General features: G+C 45.2%; 2 protein-coding genes across 2 annotated transcripts in view; one reads left to right on the top strand and one right to left on the bottom strand.

The window, feature by feature from the left end:
- The window catches only part of LOC120838609, a 43,476-nt gene extending 34,429 nt beyond the window's left edge, over positions 1–9,047 (top strand). The window contains exon 4 of the mRNA XM_042287850.1: positions 8,868–9,047. Coding sequence (XP_042143784.1) covers positions 8,868–9,047 — 180 coding nt within the window. The remainder of the gene's footprint in view (positions 1–8,867) is intronic.
- A 6,019-nt stretch (positions 9,048–15,066) lies between these two features.
- On the bottom strand, positions 15,067–16,698 carry LOC120838608 (piggyBac transposable element-derived protein 3-like). The gene is made up of 3 exons (XM_040208609.1): positions 16,671–16,698; positions 16,180–16,564; positions 15,067–16,054 (listed from the first exon to the last, which is right to left on the bottom strand). The coding sequence occupies exons 1-3, from the start codon at positions 16,696–16,698 to the stop codon at positions 15,067–15,069; spliced, it is 1,401 nt and encodes a 466-aa protein (XP_040064543.1).
- Between the last annotated feature and the right edge of the window lie 441 nt (positions 16,699–17,139).

Genomic DNA, 17,139 nt, shown 5'->3' with positions numbered 1-17,139 from the left:
TAAGTGTGACTGTTGCATAAGCTACAGGGGCATGCTCTGGGCTTTCGGCATCCCTCGAAACATGCAAGCTGCTGCAGTGAAAACATCATTCGGTGCAATGATGTTGTGCTTGTGGCTTTGCTCACAGGTGAAGTAAAATGAACCATAAACAATACTTACCCGGACCTGAGCTAGTAAATCCTAGCTCTCTTGTGTGATAGGGAAAAAAATATACGCCGTAAAATACCCAGCACGTGCCTGCCTGTGTTGCAATGAGTGCCTGCCACCTACTTCTGAACCATCTGAAATACAGGCGAAGGGCCTCTCAAGCGGCCACTCCGGGAAACTTCTAAAGCCACCGAACTAATTGAGGTGCTCTGCTGCGTTGGCTGCTTCTCCGAGAAACCAGTGCTATGTTGTGAAGCTTTTTGCACGTGCGTTGGTGCGACGCGGTAAAGCTCGACCCGGGAGCACCAGTTGAAGGGGGCTTGACGAGAGGGGCGAGTCTGCTTTAAAAATTGTGAGCCATTCCACTCTGTGAACGTGGTGGGCCTGCAAAGCTGTAGAGCACCATCAAAAATGATTCACTAAGAGACACACAAAAGCACTTCACCAAATGTGTATTTACAGTATATATACATCATTATGAAGCAGTAGTGATTGTTTTCTGATCGCTATGATACTGTCGAGACTGGTTATGACGAAGTGAACGGGAATCGGAAATCACTTTGCTCTATCTGCTATTGCGTTATAACCGACTTTGTTATAACCGGTCTCGACAGTATACACTAATGGGCTTCATTAGAACTTTGGTGAGATTCTTTGGTAAAGCTAAATCTATAGACCTTTTCATTTCGGTAGTTGCCTGGCTGGCGGGTAGAGGGCGCTGGCGCACTCGCCGCCATTAGGTTGCTTCAATTTGGTTGGTTTCGGTTTCAACGTGCACGCGATTGCGATGCTGTTCCATGCCACTTTCGATTAATTTTGCGATATGAATTTCTTTCTAGTAGCACACAGCGAAGGAAACAATAGTATTGAGCCACTTGGCAAACCACGAAGTGGTTTCGAGCCTATATTGCGATCTTTTTTTACGAACACTATATGCGTCTGATTCCGTCCATCGTTAATTTCGGCCAGGTTCGGCGGTGAAACAACTGCGCTGATGCACTGGGGGGAGTACCATTGTCCACGGCCGTACCCGCGGACACTAAGTTCAAGAAGAAAAAAAATTAAGAGCAGGACAAGCTCCGCCTGCAGCGTGCGCTCGTTGCCTGCCGCCGTACTTTGGCTGTGCGTGCACCGAGCGGTACGTAAGGTAGATAGCTCGCGCTCAAGTCAGATATTCGAACTGATCTTCTTATATTGCAACAGACTATATTGCATGAGTGCTTAGTGAAAAAGCAGGTCGACAACATGATTACCAATCTGCTGAATCACCAAGAACAGATGAACTGACAAGTTTACTGTTTGATGTTTGGTCTCCGTACACCAACCTTTTCTAACTTCGAGACTGGAAACGTCTTTTATAATGACTAGAAAAGTTTCATATAATCATGTAGATAATGTAAAAAAGTGATATTGTCTCAGCCTGTTTCATTCAAAGAAATTAAGCGCTCGAGAAATCTTTTAATGGACCAGCCTAGGCTGACTAGAAAATTTCTTTAACTAAAGTACTCATTTACAGCATTTCAAAATAATGGCCTTATGAAATAAACTTTTTGTTATATGGACATTTGCTTACGATGCTCTCAAGTTATGAGAATGGTAAGATAAATGAATGCCAGACTTCAAATGAAGTCTGATATTCATCTTCCGTTATATTTGCAAATGAAATTGAAGAGCGCAAAATAAATGATCTCCGATAAGTTTGGCTGAAGTCGAACGCCAGGCGCCACCCAATGGACCTGTGTAGAAAGCTGTTCACTGATTTGAAACGATGCGGTTTGCACATTTTGACGTCGCCAGCTACTGAAAGTAACCCCCTATTCGCCGTCGACAACCGGCTGCACTCGGGTGATTTTCGTACAAAAGGATTCTTTTCGGCGTCACATTTTGTGAATCATAGGCACTATCAAGCTGTCTGTGACAGTTTATTACGCGAGGAGTTCGAATATTTGTGTTGAAATAAATTAATTGAAACTGCACGGTTATATTAAAAAATTATTTAAGCAACTGAAAGACCATGGACATGGGACCAAGCACGATATACTATTCCGTGGAATTCACAAATAAACCGATAAAGCGAATGCTTATATCACACACGCGATTAAGAACGTAAAACAGATATAGGTGTGATATTGCCAACAACAAGGTGCCTTACGTTAAGGTACCAGCATAAAAATAATTCAAACTAAATGTTTGGTCTCGCGTCTCGTCCACAAGTTCCCTAGTGTAATCAAAAGAAACTGTTTTCGATTTGTTGTAACAACAAAATACCATGCTTTCAAGAAAAACACGTGGCTAATTATGCTGAGTATTTTTGTTTCCTTCTGTGACACCAATGCACACTCACATATATAATAACATTGGGCTTCCTATTGCAAATGTTCCGCCCTTATTAGTAACCGAACCTCAGTTCTCATAAGTTATTGGTATTTGAACCCTCGAGGCTCTCTTCAAGTCATATATGTATTCAATGTGCGCAAGTGCTAACGCTGATTCCTGTTCCTATAAGACCTTTTCACGCGTATCCCGCACGCCGACAGTAAAAAATATTCAAAACGTTTTACAAAATCAATTACAGAAGTTGCGCGCATAATGATGTAATGCAATTGCATGGTAAGTGTAAGTATCGGACGACACTTTACGGAGTAAGGCAAGAGACGCGGTGAAACGCGACGAAAAACACGGATTCAACGCATCCGCCAAGGCGCGGACGCGAGAGCGGAGCAACAAGTTGAAGCAACCTAATGGCGGCCGCATCACGTGATTCCAATATGGCAGCGCCCATGCGGCGGAGGGTGAAAAGGTCTATACATATAAGGCTTTACATATACCATAAAATACTGGGCAAGTGCCCACTAAAAATTTAGGGATAATCGCAAAAAAATGGGGAATGGGCGCTTGTCCAGTTGTCAATTTTACATATAAATGTACTGTACATATTTTCTCAGATCTTAGAAATTTGGATATGGGTGCTCAATGTGGAATGGGCGGATGCACGGTATTCTACGGTACAAGAGCTGCTGCTTTTATATATATGTAAAGAAGTGTCGTCACCCGACTGGACCGGGAGAAGGCCCATTGTTCCCGTATGTATCTCTATTATCACGCATTTCAACGTCTTTCTTTATCAAAATGCATATCGAGGTGAGAAGTCGTTTATGCATTTCCATACATTAGAGCGTATTTGCATGCAATTTCTGACTTTTTTTTTTAGACACGGATACCAAAAATGCACGGAACCCTAGCCATATGCTCCTTTGCTGTAAAATTGCGGGTTCTGGCAGACTCCTGTACTGCTCCTATAGCCCTTTCAAGCGGCAGTCTCGAATGAGGTGATTTACAGTGCGCGTCACTGGTTTCAAGCGTGTACCCCATTTCTTCGGGATTATCTCCAATTTTTGTGTGGGTGCCTGCTCTGTATTTCACAGTAGTCGATACTAACGCATTGTAAACAAAAAATCTGAGATGGATCTATGTAGGAACAATGCTCATAAATACATATTACGGTGCTAAACGGATATGCTGTAAACAAGTTTATTTTTGCGGACTCAATATTTCGTAAGTTCGGGAAAGTGTGGGTCTCGGGACTATTTCGTGGGCACAAAATTTTGCGACTTGGCGTGATATGCTGTGTATTTGTTATTATGGGGTAACGCAATTGTGAGACCGATTTTTCTTAATATTTTTCCGGTTGCGATATTTACGAAAGTTAAGTCATTTCTATATAGTCGGGGGTCTCCCCAGTGGGCAGCAGTGGTTTAGCCACCCACCTGTCTGGCTGACTGTGCATCTCTATGTTCAGCCCGTCTCCATATTTTGCCTCTGCGGGACGATACTGGTTTTCAACGTGCACGAGAACCCCAGATTGTCGTGTTGGGCAGACTTGTGTGGCACTATGTAACAGAACAGTAGAATCCCTGCGAAGTGGCAGCAACAGCCCCCTAGTCCTCCTCCCAGCGCCCTGGAAATTGTCAGGTGTTCACATATGAAAACTTTCCTCTATATCGTTTATTAAATACTTTTATATGAAAAAAAATGTGCTAGAAAATTTGTCATACTCCTGGAGCAACATAATTTGATATACACATTCTTATACCTGGTTAAAGGGCAACTTGGTCAATTTCGAGAGATTTGAGTTAATGCTTGATTATATATCCAGGGCTAGGAAGAAACGGTTCCATGTAATTACTTTTCGAAAAAGTGTAATATTTTTTGCGCAATCTTCATTTAAAGTCTACCACAAACCAAAACCGAAAGCTTGCCCATAACAGGTGACATTGCTGCTGTGTCATCAGCTACACGCTCTAACCACGCGGTAACAATTTCGACGTTGCGTACCAGGCAACCGGGCGCAGCTCGACGCAAAGGCAAAAGTCGTTTGCTATGATTGGTCGTCCGCTACACCCGACGACGCCTGTACTGCCATGGCTGCAGCTTGTGCTTTAGTGCAGAAAAGCACTACTTTTTCCATGGGCTTGTTTTAAAAGCATTGGTAGAACGTGAAGTTCAGTAAATCACACGTAAATATGTTGCGACGGGTTTGTAGAAGTATGCCATATAAGGCTTTACATATACTATACATATAAGTCAGTTCAAACATGCCTCAACTGCCTCAACTGCCTCTCGCACGAGAGCACATGAGCGTTCGTGGCGTATGCGCATTCCAAAAATCGCGTGGCCAATGATGAGCGATCTGCTTTGCTCGAAGAAGTACAAAACAAGCAAACAACTTTTCCTGAGCATGACGTAGGTAGTGCAGGGTGGGCTGCGCTGGCATGGTTGTATGGACTGGGCTGTTGGCTACCCGCACCTCGCTTGCTGGGATTAGCAGATTTTGGGAATTCCAGGCACCTCAAAATTTGTTTGCCAGTTTTATCAATTTTTAGGCAGAATTCGTTTGAAATATGTGGCGTGTGGCTTTTTTTAGGCGATAATGAAGAGAACTGCATTGTTTTCTTAATGTTGAAAATGAACTGGAGCTGCCCTTTAATTAAGAAACATACCTGACAGCTATTTGTGGCTTCTCAGTGGTTTTCTAAACCCTTCCGTATGTTTTTATAATCTGCGAAATTCAGGAAAAGGCTAATTAACTTTGTGAACAACATGCTCTTTTTCTACATGGTGATTCAAGGAGACGCTAGGCTCTTTAAATCGGCTGCAAAATTTGGTTTCTTAACCTATCACGCTACTACTTTGTGCAGCGTTGCCCACAGATGTTGCTTTTTTTTTTTTTTAAATTATCAAAGAGCGAATTTATTTGAGTAAAAAGTAAAGAAAGAAAAAGGCTTAGCTTTTATGGAAACGCAGCGAAGCCACCGGTCTTCAAACAACACTTCGCCGTTTCGAACGGGAGACAAGAGATGGCACAAGCGGTCGCGATGCCAACTGCCGCCAACGAACGACCATACGACGCGACGACGCTGAGAGCCGGCGTCTTTAGCAGACAAGGAACTGCACTTCCTTGTTGTTACCGTACCTGTTTTTGTTTCTGCGACTGTCGCCACCTGCACAACGCGGGCCGCTTTTGAGTCGAAAAGATTGTCTGTAAAAACGCCGGCTCTCGGCGCCGTATGCTCGTTCGTTGGTGGCGTTCGTTGCACCATCTCTTGTCTCCCGTGCGAAACGGCGCCGTGTTGTTTCAAGACCGGTGGCGTCGCTGCATTTTCTTAGGAGCTAAGCCTTTTTCTTTTCTTTACTTTTTCCTCAGGTAATTTCGCTCTTCGCAAATTTTACAAAGAAAATGCATCATCTGTGGGCAACGCTGCACAAAGTCGTAGCGCGATAGCTTAAGAAACCGAATTTTCCAGTCGATTTAGAGAGCTTGGCATCTCCTTGAATCACTTTGTATTTGCAGTAGGGGAACTGCTGCACCACTTGCTTCAACCTGTGCCAGAACAAATAACCTGCTACATGCTGCTCCTGCATTGGTGCACAGTTTGTGCCAAAAGGGAGCTGTTCTCGAAAAGGAAACAAAGTGTGGCACGTGGCATTGTTGATGAGGCCACTAAAAATAAAGTACAGCTGTGTTTTTTTTTTCCGGATGTTTGAGTACTGTGTGCGAAGAGTAGGGTTGCACAAATATTCAAATGTTAGAATAGTAGTTTGAAATACAATGTTATTTGATATTCAATTCAAAATGAGCTGCAATGTTCATACTTCCCAAGAGGTTGTTCGGAGTGGGTTAGCCCCTTTGAGTGTGCTTTTCCTCGAGCACCGGTGCGCTGCGGAGAAGCAATACCTGCAGAGCTGACACTGCAATCTTGCGACTCGCTTCGCCGCAGCGCAGTTGCACGCTTAGGCTATAAACACAACTAAAAAAAAAAGCGGTGTGATGCGCACGTGTGCTTGGTATATTAAAAAAAAAAAGAAAAGAAAGGACACGAGATTGTTGATATTTACATTACAGTAAAATTCTCGAAATTTAACTGTGGCTATTATGCAGGGGTATGTGTTAGGCTGCAATGTTGTAACAACCTGCGTACATTTGTGCTTGTTTTTTCCTTTTTAATTCAAAATCGAAGGTATTTGCGAGGATATTTATAAATATCCTTAATTAGTTATGGCTGGGCTCCTTTATAGGTCTAATTTTATGTCAAATCTGTCATTTACTTGTCATCCCGATGTAAGTATGGGACTTTCTGAAGGCACAGTCTATAAATATAGCTAGATTAAATTTAAGAGAGCTCATAAGTGGGCAATTAGAAGCTTAGGAACAACCTTTGCCGGTTCAGCTAAATGTTTGTTTAAGCATGATGTAACAGTAGTGAAAGGAGTAGAGAAAGGCACAGCAACTATTCAGTATTCAATTAAAAAAATATTCGACCAAAACCACTTTGCACTTTAATTTTGCTTTGAACCCAAAATGTGTTTGCACATGCCTAACTACTACAAAACAGAGACCAGGAGACACATTCAGCACGAAAGTGTCTGTTTGGTGTCGAACTTGCAACAATTACGTCACCCTGATACAAACCCTGCAAAGTAGCCAAAAACATCTTTTTACGTCAAACACGGACCGAAGACGCCATCGGTACTCCTAATAGGTTAATTGAAATGTCTGCAAAATTACCCACGTACGATTGTTCAATAAATAAATATCTGTAGAGGCCAGGTCCTCTGTAGGTACGACACTTTAAATAGTCTCTCAACACTCCAACAACTGCCGTTTTTAAATTTTTTGACTTGAAGGCTCGAAATTCTCTGCTTCAAAAGTGGGAATCTCTTCTCCAAAACCAGTTGTTTCCTGCTACAAGAGTTGCTCAAAATCACCACTTGTCAGTTCCACCATTGTATTTGAGTTTAGGCTTTGCGAGTAGTGCTGGTCATTTAAGGGTAGATTGTTCTGTCTAGGACGGGAAACATTGCTTTGTTCCTTCATGGTCTTATTGACTATGAAGAAGCTCACGAGGACATTTCTTCCGGTGTGTCCTGCAGATCTCGGCTGGATTCGTGCGGTTGCGTACTGAGGGAATGGCGTCTGCTATTCCTACTGACAAGGTCCGGAAGGAGGTGAGACTGTACTGCGGAGGAGGAGGCTAGATGCATGTCTGCAAGGTGAGTGATGCAGCTGTTTCCTTCGTCCAGACTGCTCTCAAGAGAAGACATAGCTGCGGCATTCTCTCAAAGACTCGGTTTTTGAGACATTCTGGGCAAGATAGCCGCTTCACGAATCGCGTTTCATCATCTTGCGAGTTGATGTCCTGATCTTTCTTGCAATGTTGTTCGTGGCTTACGGAGTGTCAGAAGGCAACCAAGACACAGACATATAGTTAAAAATGTCTGATTATAAGAGAAGGAAAAGACAAGTTTATGCACGCAACTGTACTGTAAAATGCAGAGTGTATGACCATGCAAAAGTTCTAGGTAGCTATGAAACAAGGGGGATAGAAACTTGTTGGGACTAAGAGCAGAAAAGCCGAAGGGTCACTTTGTAGAGTGGTTTCGGTTTTGATCCGGTCGAATGGTGTAGGAGCTGTATAGGAGTCTGGTGGAAGCCCCAAGTTCTAAAGCAGCTGTGCTGCTTTGTCAAGCAAGCTTTGTGCTGGTGCTCGCGTGTCAAGCTTGGTCGCACAGTACCAATTTCTCGGAGAAGCGGCTGACGCATGGGAAGTTTTCTGGGGGTAGGGGGCACTCGATATTGCCTTTGCTTATATTTCAAATGTTTCAAACGGGGTGGGCACTTGTTGCGACATTGATGCGTGCTCGGTATGTTACGGTATCCAGTCAAAAAAGGACCACAATATTACAAGACCGGGGAAATAAGCTAGAGCTCTCAAGTTCAAGTGTTAGCCCATCAGAGACTGGTTTCTTTTTATTTTCTTTTTATTTCAGTGGAGCTGCGTTTATATTTTAAAAATTATTTCACCTAAATCACGGATACAGAAGAAATCACCCATCGCATGCTCTTAGTTTTTGAAATATGGCCTCTGACCATATGGTTACGCTGGCCCCTTGGGGTAAACAAAGATGTGTGAACTGAGGATATTTTATTCCAACCTCGAAAATAGAAAAAAAAAATCACTTTAGCGGGCAGTTTGCCACTGTTGGGTATTTAGATGCAGTTCGGCACAGTTAGAACAGTTGGAAATTGTTACAATAGGGCATGAAACATGAAACGCACGTGCGAACGTCGCACTTTGTGGGGTGTGCGCATGGTACTTCACGGTTGTCTTCAGCGCACCTGTGCCTGGAGTGGGTCATTTGATTGTATCGCACACCTCCAGATGCACTGTCATCGTGTGCCCGTCTTTCTTTCCTCGATTGGGGAGGAAATGGCTGCGCCTGCTTTACCAAAAACTCTGGCGCTTGATGAGCTGTCACCCAAGAAGGACATGAAACTGCAGGTACAAACTGCTTTCCCTGGAGCTGTGCTGAAGGATGGCGTTGACAATAGCCGCATTTAGGATGAAGTAGAAGTGCGGCTCCACCACCTCTTCGACCTTCTCTCTAGAGCAGGGGTGGCCAAGCTGCCGCTCACAAGCCGCATGCGGCTCTTCGCCTGTTAAAGCGCGGCTCGCGGCTTTCCTCCACTGCCCCCCCCCTCCACACACACACACTTCCCCGCCTCCCTCCCGGTCACACGAGCACTTCCCCAGAAAGAGAAATGGAACACGTTTTAAATCGAGACAGGTAGCCATTTGGTAGTCTTGTGCTACTGCTACCTTACTCGTACAGTCAAACTGCTTTTGACATGGATAGATAGAAAATAGTTTGAATTTCATTTTTTGCTGTGGACAAAAGTCCCCCCCCCCCTCCCTCCCTTTGTTGCCTTTCCATACCTGCCAACCTGTGGACTTTCAAATTCGTAAAAGTCGCGCGGCGGCACGGCGGCGGCGGCGGCGGGGGGGGGGGGGGGGGGGGGAAGGGAGGGGGTTACGCGAAGCGATGTGCAGCATAACGTCAGCCTGGCCAGCGTCCGAAACACTTACATCACACGTGCACGTGCTACACAATCCAAACTTCTCTCGCTTTTTGGGCGGCACGAAGCACGGAAATTTCGACGTGTAGGTGAGCAGTTCAGGAACACCTGAAAGTACCTCTTTTGAGGCTTCGAGTTCGGCATTGCGCCGCGAAGCCACAGTGACCAGGAGAATGCTACAGTTACACGTGCAACAAACACAGATGCCGTACTTCTCGCCGCAAACTGGCCGAAACAACGAGGCCCAACAACGTCTGAACACGCCGAACCAACGTGCACCTGTGCACCACCAAACACACGAACAAAGGCTTGAGCTTTGGATTGGTTTTCGATCCGTGGCCACCAGATAGACGGATAGTAAAAACCACGGCGCTGCTGTGGACGGTACCTATCGCCCTCTTGTGGCGGTGCAAGATACCGCCAACAACGGAATTACAGAAACAAAAAAAAACAAAAAAAAGAAAATATATAGATATTTCGTAAGATTTAAAGCAAGATTCGTAAAATCGTAAAATTAGTCCCAATTCGTACATTTTACGAAAAATTCGGAAGAGTTGGCAGCTATGCGTTTCTTCTTCCATGCGGCTCTTGGAAGTTTCGTGGTTTTGTTTGCGGCTCTTAGGCCGGGTCAGCCTGGCCACCCCTGCTCTAAAGGGTAAGCGTTATGCTTTTGGTCGAAACGATCTACTTCCCCTATCCACGCATTGTAGTCTTCCACAACAATGGGATACTTCACGAGTAGTTTTTGTCGAGTTGCCGTCATCCTCTCTACATCCACCTGCTCGTCCGTCTGGTTCGTGGTGGTTGGACTTCGGCAAACATTCTTACTGTCCCGCCATTGGTAGGCCGTGACATCATTTTTCTTGTGCCAGATGTAGCCACCTTTGTTCATATTGTCAACCTTGGCCTCATCGGGTAGGTCTGTGCCGTCACGTAGCTGCTAAAGCAAACTTGTATAACTAAAAAAAGAAAAAAAAAAACGCTGACTACCAGGGGGTACAATTCCTTCAGACAGACAGCACAATATGCTCCCAGAGCGTTCTGTTTTTTGGACGATCTTAGTTTTCTCCTTCGTACAACTGAAACCTACAAGGTAGCTAGCATTTGAGTCCGCCAGGCACCAGACTTTGAAGTCCCGCTTTATTTCTGGCTTCATTGGCATGTACCGTGTTTGCACGATTCTAGCACGCTACCGACTGTAACGTGCAGGTAAATTTAGCTCTGAATAGTCTTAAGAATAATTTGATGCCGATTGTACCGCACAGGTAAAATAATGAGTGCTGAACACCACATCCGTGAAAGACACACATGAAACCCACCCACACGCACTAACAAAACAACCACACTAGTCGCCGTCGGAGTCCGACGTAAGTTTCAAAATCTCGCCCTCGGTTCCGTCAGTGGCGTTGAAAAGGTCGCACTTTTGAAAGGAACGTACGACCATCGCCCGCGGGAATGCTTTCCAGGCGTCGTGTACCCATTGCTCCAGGTCGTCGAGCGTTGCTTTCTTCAAACTTCCTGCTGGCGTCAGTGTGTGCTCGTATGCAGTGAGCCACTCGTACGCTGCACGCACATAGTCCTTCGTTGGTTTGTTTAAGCACACGTCCAGTGGCTGCAGTTGAGACGTCATCCCGCCGGGGACGATCACCAGTGTTGGGGAAGCATGTTGCAAGTTTGTCCTTGACACGCTGGCTGATGTGGCATCTGAACAAGTCTAGAACCAGCATAGAAAGCACTCTCAAGTCGGCTCCACCCCCCTTTCGCCGTACGGTGTCAATCCAATCGATCAGAAGGTCAGTTTCCATCCATCTTTTGGGGTGCATCTGAACAATGACATTTTCTGGGAACTTAACATTGGCAGGCAAAGTCTTCCTTTCGGAAATCAAAAAAGGGTTCATCTTGCGCCCATCTGCCATGCATCCTAACGTCGCCGTAATCAGTTTTTTTCGTTACCTGCTTGGCTCCTCTTGTTCGACCGTGTAATTCGAAGGCATGTCGAAAAACGTGGGTGTTAGGTCTGCGTTTCGGATCTGTCCTATCATGTGGCCCCTATTCGCAACTCCAACGCCCTATAGGTGGCGGGGCGGTAGTTCCAAGATGGCGGAAGAGACGGGGATAGATTCTCCAGGATATCCCGTGCACCTGCTTGCGCTGACACTGTTCAGCGCGCTAAAAATGCTTTATTTGTCCACAAGTGTGAAGCGGTTAGGGAGGAATCATATTACAGGTGACGGAGATGCTGATGCACGTTACGAAAACGAGCATGTTATTATTTAAAAGTTGCAGAAACCTCAAATTACGAAGCTTTGTGGTGAGAGAGAGTGTTTTAGGCACCGGCCACGTTACTGTTTGTGGCAGAATATTTTTGAGGGTGATGAAGATATGTTTGCGCTTTGCCTGGCCATTAGTTCTCTAAAAATAGAGCCGCGAACGGTGACCGTCAAGCTTCGGAAGAACAGCGTTACTGTATTGGTGTCTTCGCGTCCCAGCCTCACAACTCGCTGCGCACCGTCTCGGTTTTAGTGTATTGTAACACGTAATCAAACTGCTCTATGGTTATTGATAGAAACTTTGTTACCGCAGGCTACCGTGCGGTGTACCATTACAACCGCAAGCTCGCGCTGCGCCTTTGAAGCACAATTTTATGTGCGCGCCAGGAGCTTTGCCGTGCTCATCACTCTAAAAAAGAAATGTTGTAGTTTTTACACCCCTTGTCACATATTCGGCAGCTCAAAACTTCAGGTCGCCGTGCAGCCCACTGATGTCAAACTGACGGCCCCAACTTTTACGAGAGGCTTGACGACGGCGCAATACCAGATACTAAACCGCTAAAGTATGCATCAAAAAGTACAAAAACATAATTGGCTGTTTTAGGGGTTTTATTTATTGCTCTATTACAAATAAATATTTTAATACACCGTACATTTTTTGTACCGTGTTATTTTCAATATTGCAGTCCCTCTGGCCAAAACTGCGCGTTCTAAGCTCTCGGCACGAACGGCTGGCTAACACAGGCGCACTTAAAATGGTTCGTGCATTTCTTTATTTGCTTTGTAATTACCTGAAAGCAAGTACGGGTATTCTGTATTATTAAAGTGCTTGGAATAAATGGGCATGTTCCTTGTAACGGCCTTAAAACGCGAACCCATTCTCGATTTGTATTGGTCGACACATTCCGTTGCGCGACGAGTTTTCTCCTACTTATGGCAAAGAAGACTTTTCGTAGACCGTACTATAGAGTTCTTAATCATTAGCGGGAGCGTCTTCCGTCACGTTGAGCACAGATTGAGCTGGCGGCCATGCGCAAGACCAGAAATCCGCAGCGTATGTTATACACGAAACGTCCCTTATGAAATTAGACATCCCGGTCCTTCGTGCAACGCTGTTGGAAGGCGGAGCACAAGAATTCCTTTTTTAACGCGCTCACTTTTGTTCGTTAAAACGGCTTCGCGCATCAAGGCCGACAGTCCCTGCCACCATTTCCGCGCCGCCGCCGCCGCTGCCGTCCCCGATCCTCTGGTTCTCCGTTCGTCCGCGGGAGGGCGAGCGGCGCGCTGGAGTTGCGAATACTGTCGAAGCTTGATCATAAAACATTGGAACACGACAAATTTCGCTTCATAAGGTTTCTGGAGCTTCTGACAAATGCTCGTCTTTCGTTGCAGCGAAAATCCTTTTTGCCGCATGAGCTTGGTGATCCAGCTCCTACTCGCTTGGAATCAAGAGCGGCGGATCTTGTAACCTGTAGCAAGTGCGAAAGAATTGTCCTTGATGACGTCCGAAGAGACGGGTAGTTGCTTCAGACGCAGGTCCTAATGTAATCTGAAATGGAGTCCTCCAGCTCTGGAAATTGTCCCCGTCGAGGGCCATTGAAGCATTTCCTCGTGGCTTTGCAGGCGAAAATATTGCCTCTCTGCTTCCGCCAATCCTGCACGCACGTTTCCGGGATGCCCAGTGATCATGACGCTGCTTGATTACCTTCCTTTCCAGCAAGGATGATCACTTTCTGTTTGAATGATGCCTCGTAATGAAATCGCTTCTGTTTCTCCATCTTGCAACGATCGCATCAGCAGCAGCTTTGCTCAAGCCTGCGGTGACACGAGACAGCACGGCGCTTGGCCAATACGAAAGTGAACATTGTGGTATGTGATTATGTGACTGAATACGTGATTATGTGTCTGATAAATGGGAAGAAAGAAAGCGCTGCACACTTTGTAGCGGGTGGTAGCATGCGTCACCTAGCCGATATTTTTAGACTTACTTTTACTTCAGATTTTTATTAGGCCCAATTGTACCGTGCATGTCATTTCGAGCCTGAAATTTCTGGAAAAAAATTGTGCTTCAGAATGCTCTAGTGCTGATCTCCCTTTGAAAAGGATCATGCTCTCGTCTACGGCAAGATGGGATGATGGTTGGCACTCGCTTTCAAACTTTTATTTCATCATATGAATCAGTGGACGCATTTTGTAGCAGCGATCATTGTCTTCCGCATCCCCGCTGTCATAAGTGTTGTCGTTTAGATTCGGACAGTTTGTTATTTTTTGGAATCTCTCGCACGAAATCACTTGCGAAATCTCCTTCACGTTTTACTGGCTGTCCAAACTCCAATAAAGATGAACATGGTGCATGAGGTCTGTACTCGTAAGGACGAGCATTCTGATGTATGCTCTCAGTTATTCGGGCGTGATAGGGGTCCCAGTCTGTTTTCCTCGTTTGACTTGCATACAAGTTGGTCCGGTCTGTAATGTGACCGATAACGTCTTCAGAAAAATCAAGTTGGAATGCGTCCACTGGCATGCTGCCCTGTGAAGGCTTTGTTGTGAAGGCCACACTCCTTCGGCGACTGCATCATCTTCTGCAGTGAGTGATTTTTCAGTCGAGATGCGACGCTTCTTGGGGCTGACCGTGAAGTCTTTTCGGGGCTTGCCTTTTCGGTTTTTGCGTCCCTGGGGTCACTTGCTTCTCCTCGATGCTCTCTTCGGCGTCAAGGTCGGACGGCGCTTTGTTGTCTGATTCTTCCCATTAATTTTCACTGTCATCAGCGTCATCTGGTAGACTGAAATATAAATCGAGAGCTTCCTCAGTTGTCAGTTTCTTTTGTTTTCCTGCACTAGAATTTGGTAAACAAGTGTTAATAAACTAGAACACAAACTCTTATTAAAGAGCGCTGTTAGATCTAGTTATGGTGTCACTCAGAAGACTTCAGTTTTGGCGTTCTATACTACTAAAATCTGTGAGTAATTTGGAAGCTCAAAACCTGCTCAGAATACTCTTGACAGGTTCACCGGGTGCAAGTTGCACAGTTTGTACTTGCCAGGCATTTTGTTTTCGAGGGCAGAGCCATGTAAAGATGACTTGGTTCAGCTATGGTAAACAGATACGGTGAGGCACAAAAAACGTGGAAAGTACGCAGCCCAATCTATCGGCAGCGACTCAAACTAAAATGTTGAGCTTCCTAATGCTGCCACGTCAACGAAATGAAAGATAGCTCTCAGTGTCCATTTTTTTTACCTGATCTTGGTTCGGTACAAGCTGAGAAGGAAATCCAGCTTATCAACACTACCCATGCTCTTGTTATATTTGGCAATGACTTCAGGCTGGGTGACAGAAACATGCTCACGGGTCTTCTTGTCCCATCTCTCCACCTGACTTGTCGTCCCCACACCAACGAAGTTTGACGCCACTGTAACTGTGTTGTTGTCTTTCCAACAGACGACAACAATATTGTCTTGCGTGACGAACTCTTCAGAGTATCCTCTGGGTTTTTTCTTTGTGATCTGCGCAGGTGCAAGTGGGCACTTGCAGAGCCTGTTGGTTCTTGCAGTTCCTGCAGCTAAGATCTTGTCTCTTTTTAGTTGACGTAGCAGGGGAAGTGATGTGAAGTAATTGTCAAAATACAGCTGATAGTTGCAGCCGGTTGGGATTCGCTTTGCAAGATGGAGCACCACACCTGAGCAAAGGCCATAGTCCTTCTTGAGACTTTTTGGAATGGTATTTTCTCCCTGGTAAACAACGAAATCGTAGAACATGCCACTCCTTCCACAGAGTGCAAATACCTTGGTGCCCCATGGTGTCGGCTTCCCTTTCACGTACTGCTTGATCGATAAGTTACCTTTGAATGGTATCATTTGCTCGTCGATTGAGCATTCTTCTTCCAGCTGCAGCTCCAAGCAGCGGGCTCTGATCTGGTCCAAAAGAGGCCGCACTTTCCAAAGTCGGTCTTGGCAGTCGCTGGGTTCATCAACTGTAGCATGAAGGTTGTTCCTTAGTTTGAAGAATCTCTTCTCGCTCATTGTTTCGCTCATCATTGGTACTCGCATCAGACGGTCCCAGTAGAGTCGTACACGAGGCAGAGACACCACTCCAATCAATATGTGCATCCCGAAAAGTTTCCTCATCTCGTCGGGCGTCGTGTTGACGTTGACATGCGATGTGTGCACACTGTAGAGGTTCGTGGATTTCGCAATGCATGCGAAAATTGATTCCGGCACATACCTAGAAAAGTATGTGTAGGGCGTGTATGCCTCGTCTAGCTCCGGAAGGTCGTCAGTGGGCCCAGTAAACTGGAGGTCAGATGGAGGAAGAAAACTTTGTTTCTTCCACGAAATGTTCTTTTTCACGTTCTCTGCAACGCTGTCATATTCAGCTGGATCCTTTTGCGGCACGTTTTCATCATCCGATGCATCAATAGACACATCACGGGCAAGCTCTGCGCGGGCACCTTCTTCTTCAAGAGCGTCGTCGTCGTCGTCATCACTTTCCCCGACGTCAGAAACTTCCCCTGCAGCAATAATCTGCAGGAGTTGCTCTGCAGAGTGTTTTGTTGTTTCATGACACTTCTTTTTGTAGAAAATTGTTCATGGCACGGCAAGAATATCTGAAAAAAGACGGTAAAACACGGCGGTTCAGTCTCGAACTGCATGCAGTCCCAGCATGACGCTTTGCACACGTTTGTGGCCATTCCCAATTTGTGGCGCTGAGAAATGTTTTGAAGCTTCCGGATGTCTAAATTTAGAGAATGTACTTTTGAAAGAATGAGTTATTGAGTAGTTATTTTATTTAGGCTCCAAGAAAGGAAGAACTAGCAATAAAAAAATGAAAATATCCCTACCTGCCGTCGCAGATGCGTTCGCTGCCATGTCGTCTTTTTTCTTCAATGTTTCTCACCGCATTCGGCAGATGGAGCCACAAAACACAGAGTTGCCAGAGCGAGTGTATATAATTCGGTTAAAATCATCAAAATGTCTCAGAATGGAACCCGCTTGCTGAAAAAAGCCAGTTTTCTTGGTGTACACAATTGTGTGCATAGCGTTTGAAAGGGTTAAAAAAAAAAGTTTAAAAATCTGACACCTAGGTGATGGACATGTTTTTATAGAATATAAAAAGAAAAACCACTTTCCTCAAACAAAGTTCACAAATAAAGGCGCTAAATTTTTTTTATGGACCTAGAGCGGAGGCATTTAGGCCGTCTTTATGCCATTGAGGGAAAAACGTTCATGTGGGGCACTGGGCCATTTGATTGAACTAAAGGTATAAAAGGGAGGCAAGAAGAATTTCTCACATTTGTTTTAAGCTGAAAT

The sequence above is a fragment of the Ixodes scapularis genome, unplaced genomic scaffold (assembly GCF_016920785.2).
Source record: "Ixodes scapularis isolate PalLabHiFi unplaced genomic scaffold, ASM1692078v2 ptg000504l_1__unscaffolded, whole genome shotgun sequence".
NCBI classification, from domain to species: Eukaryota; Metazoa; Arthropoda; class Arachnida; order Ixodida; family Ixodidae; genus Ixodes; species Ixodes scapularis.
This window is presented reverse-complemented; position numbering and strand designations above follow the sequence as displayed.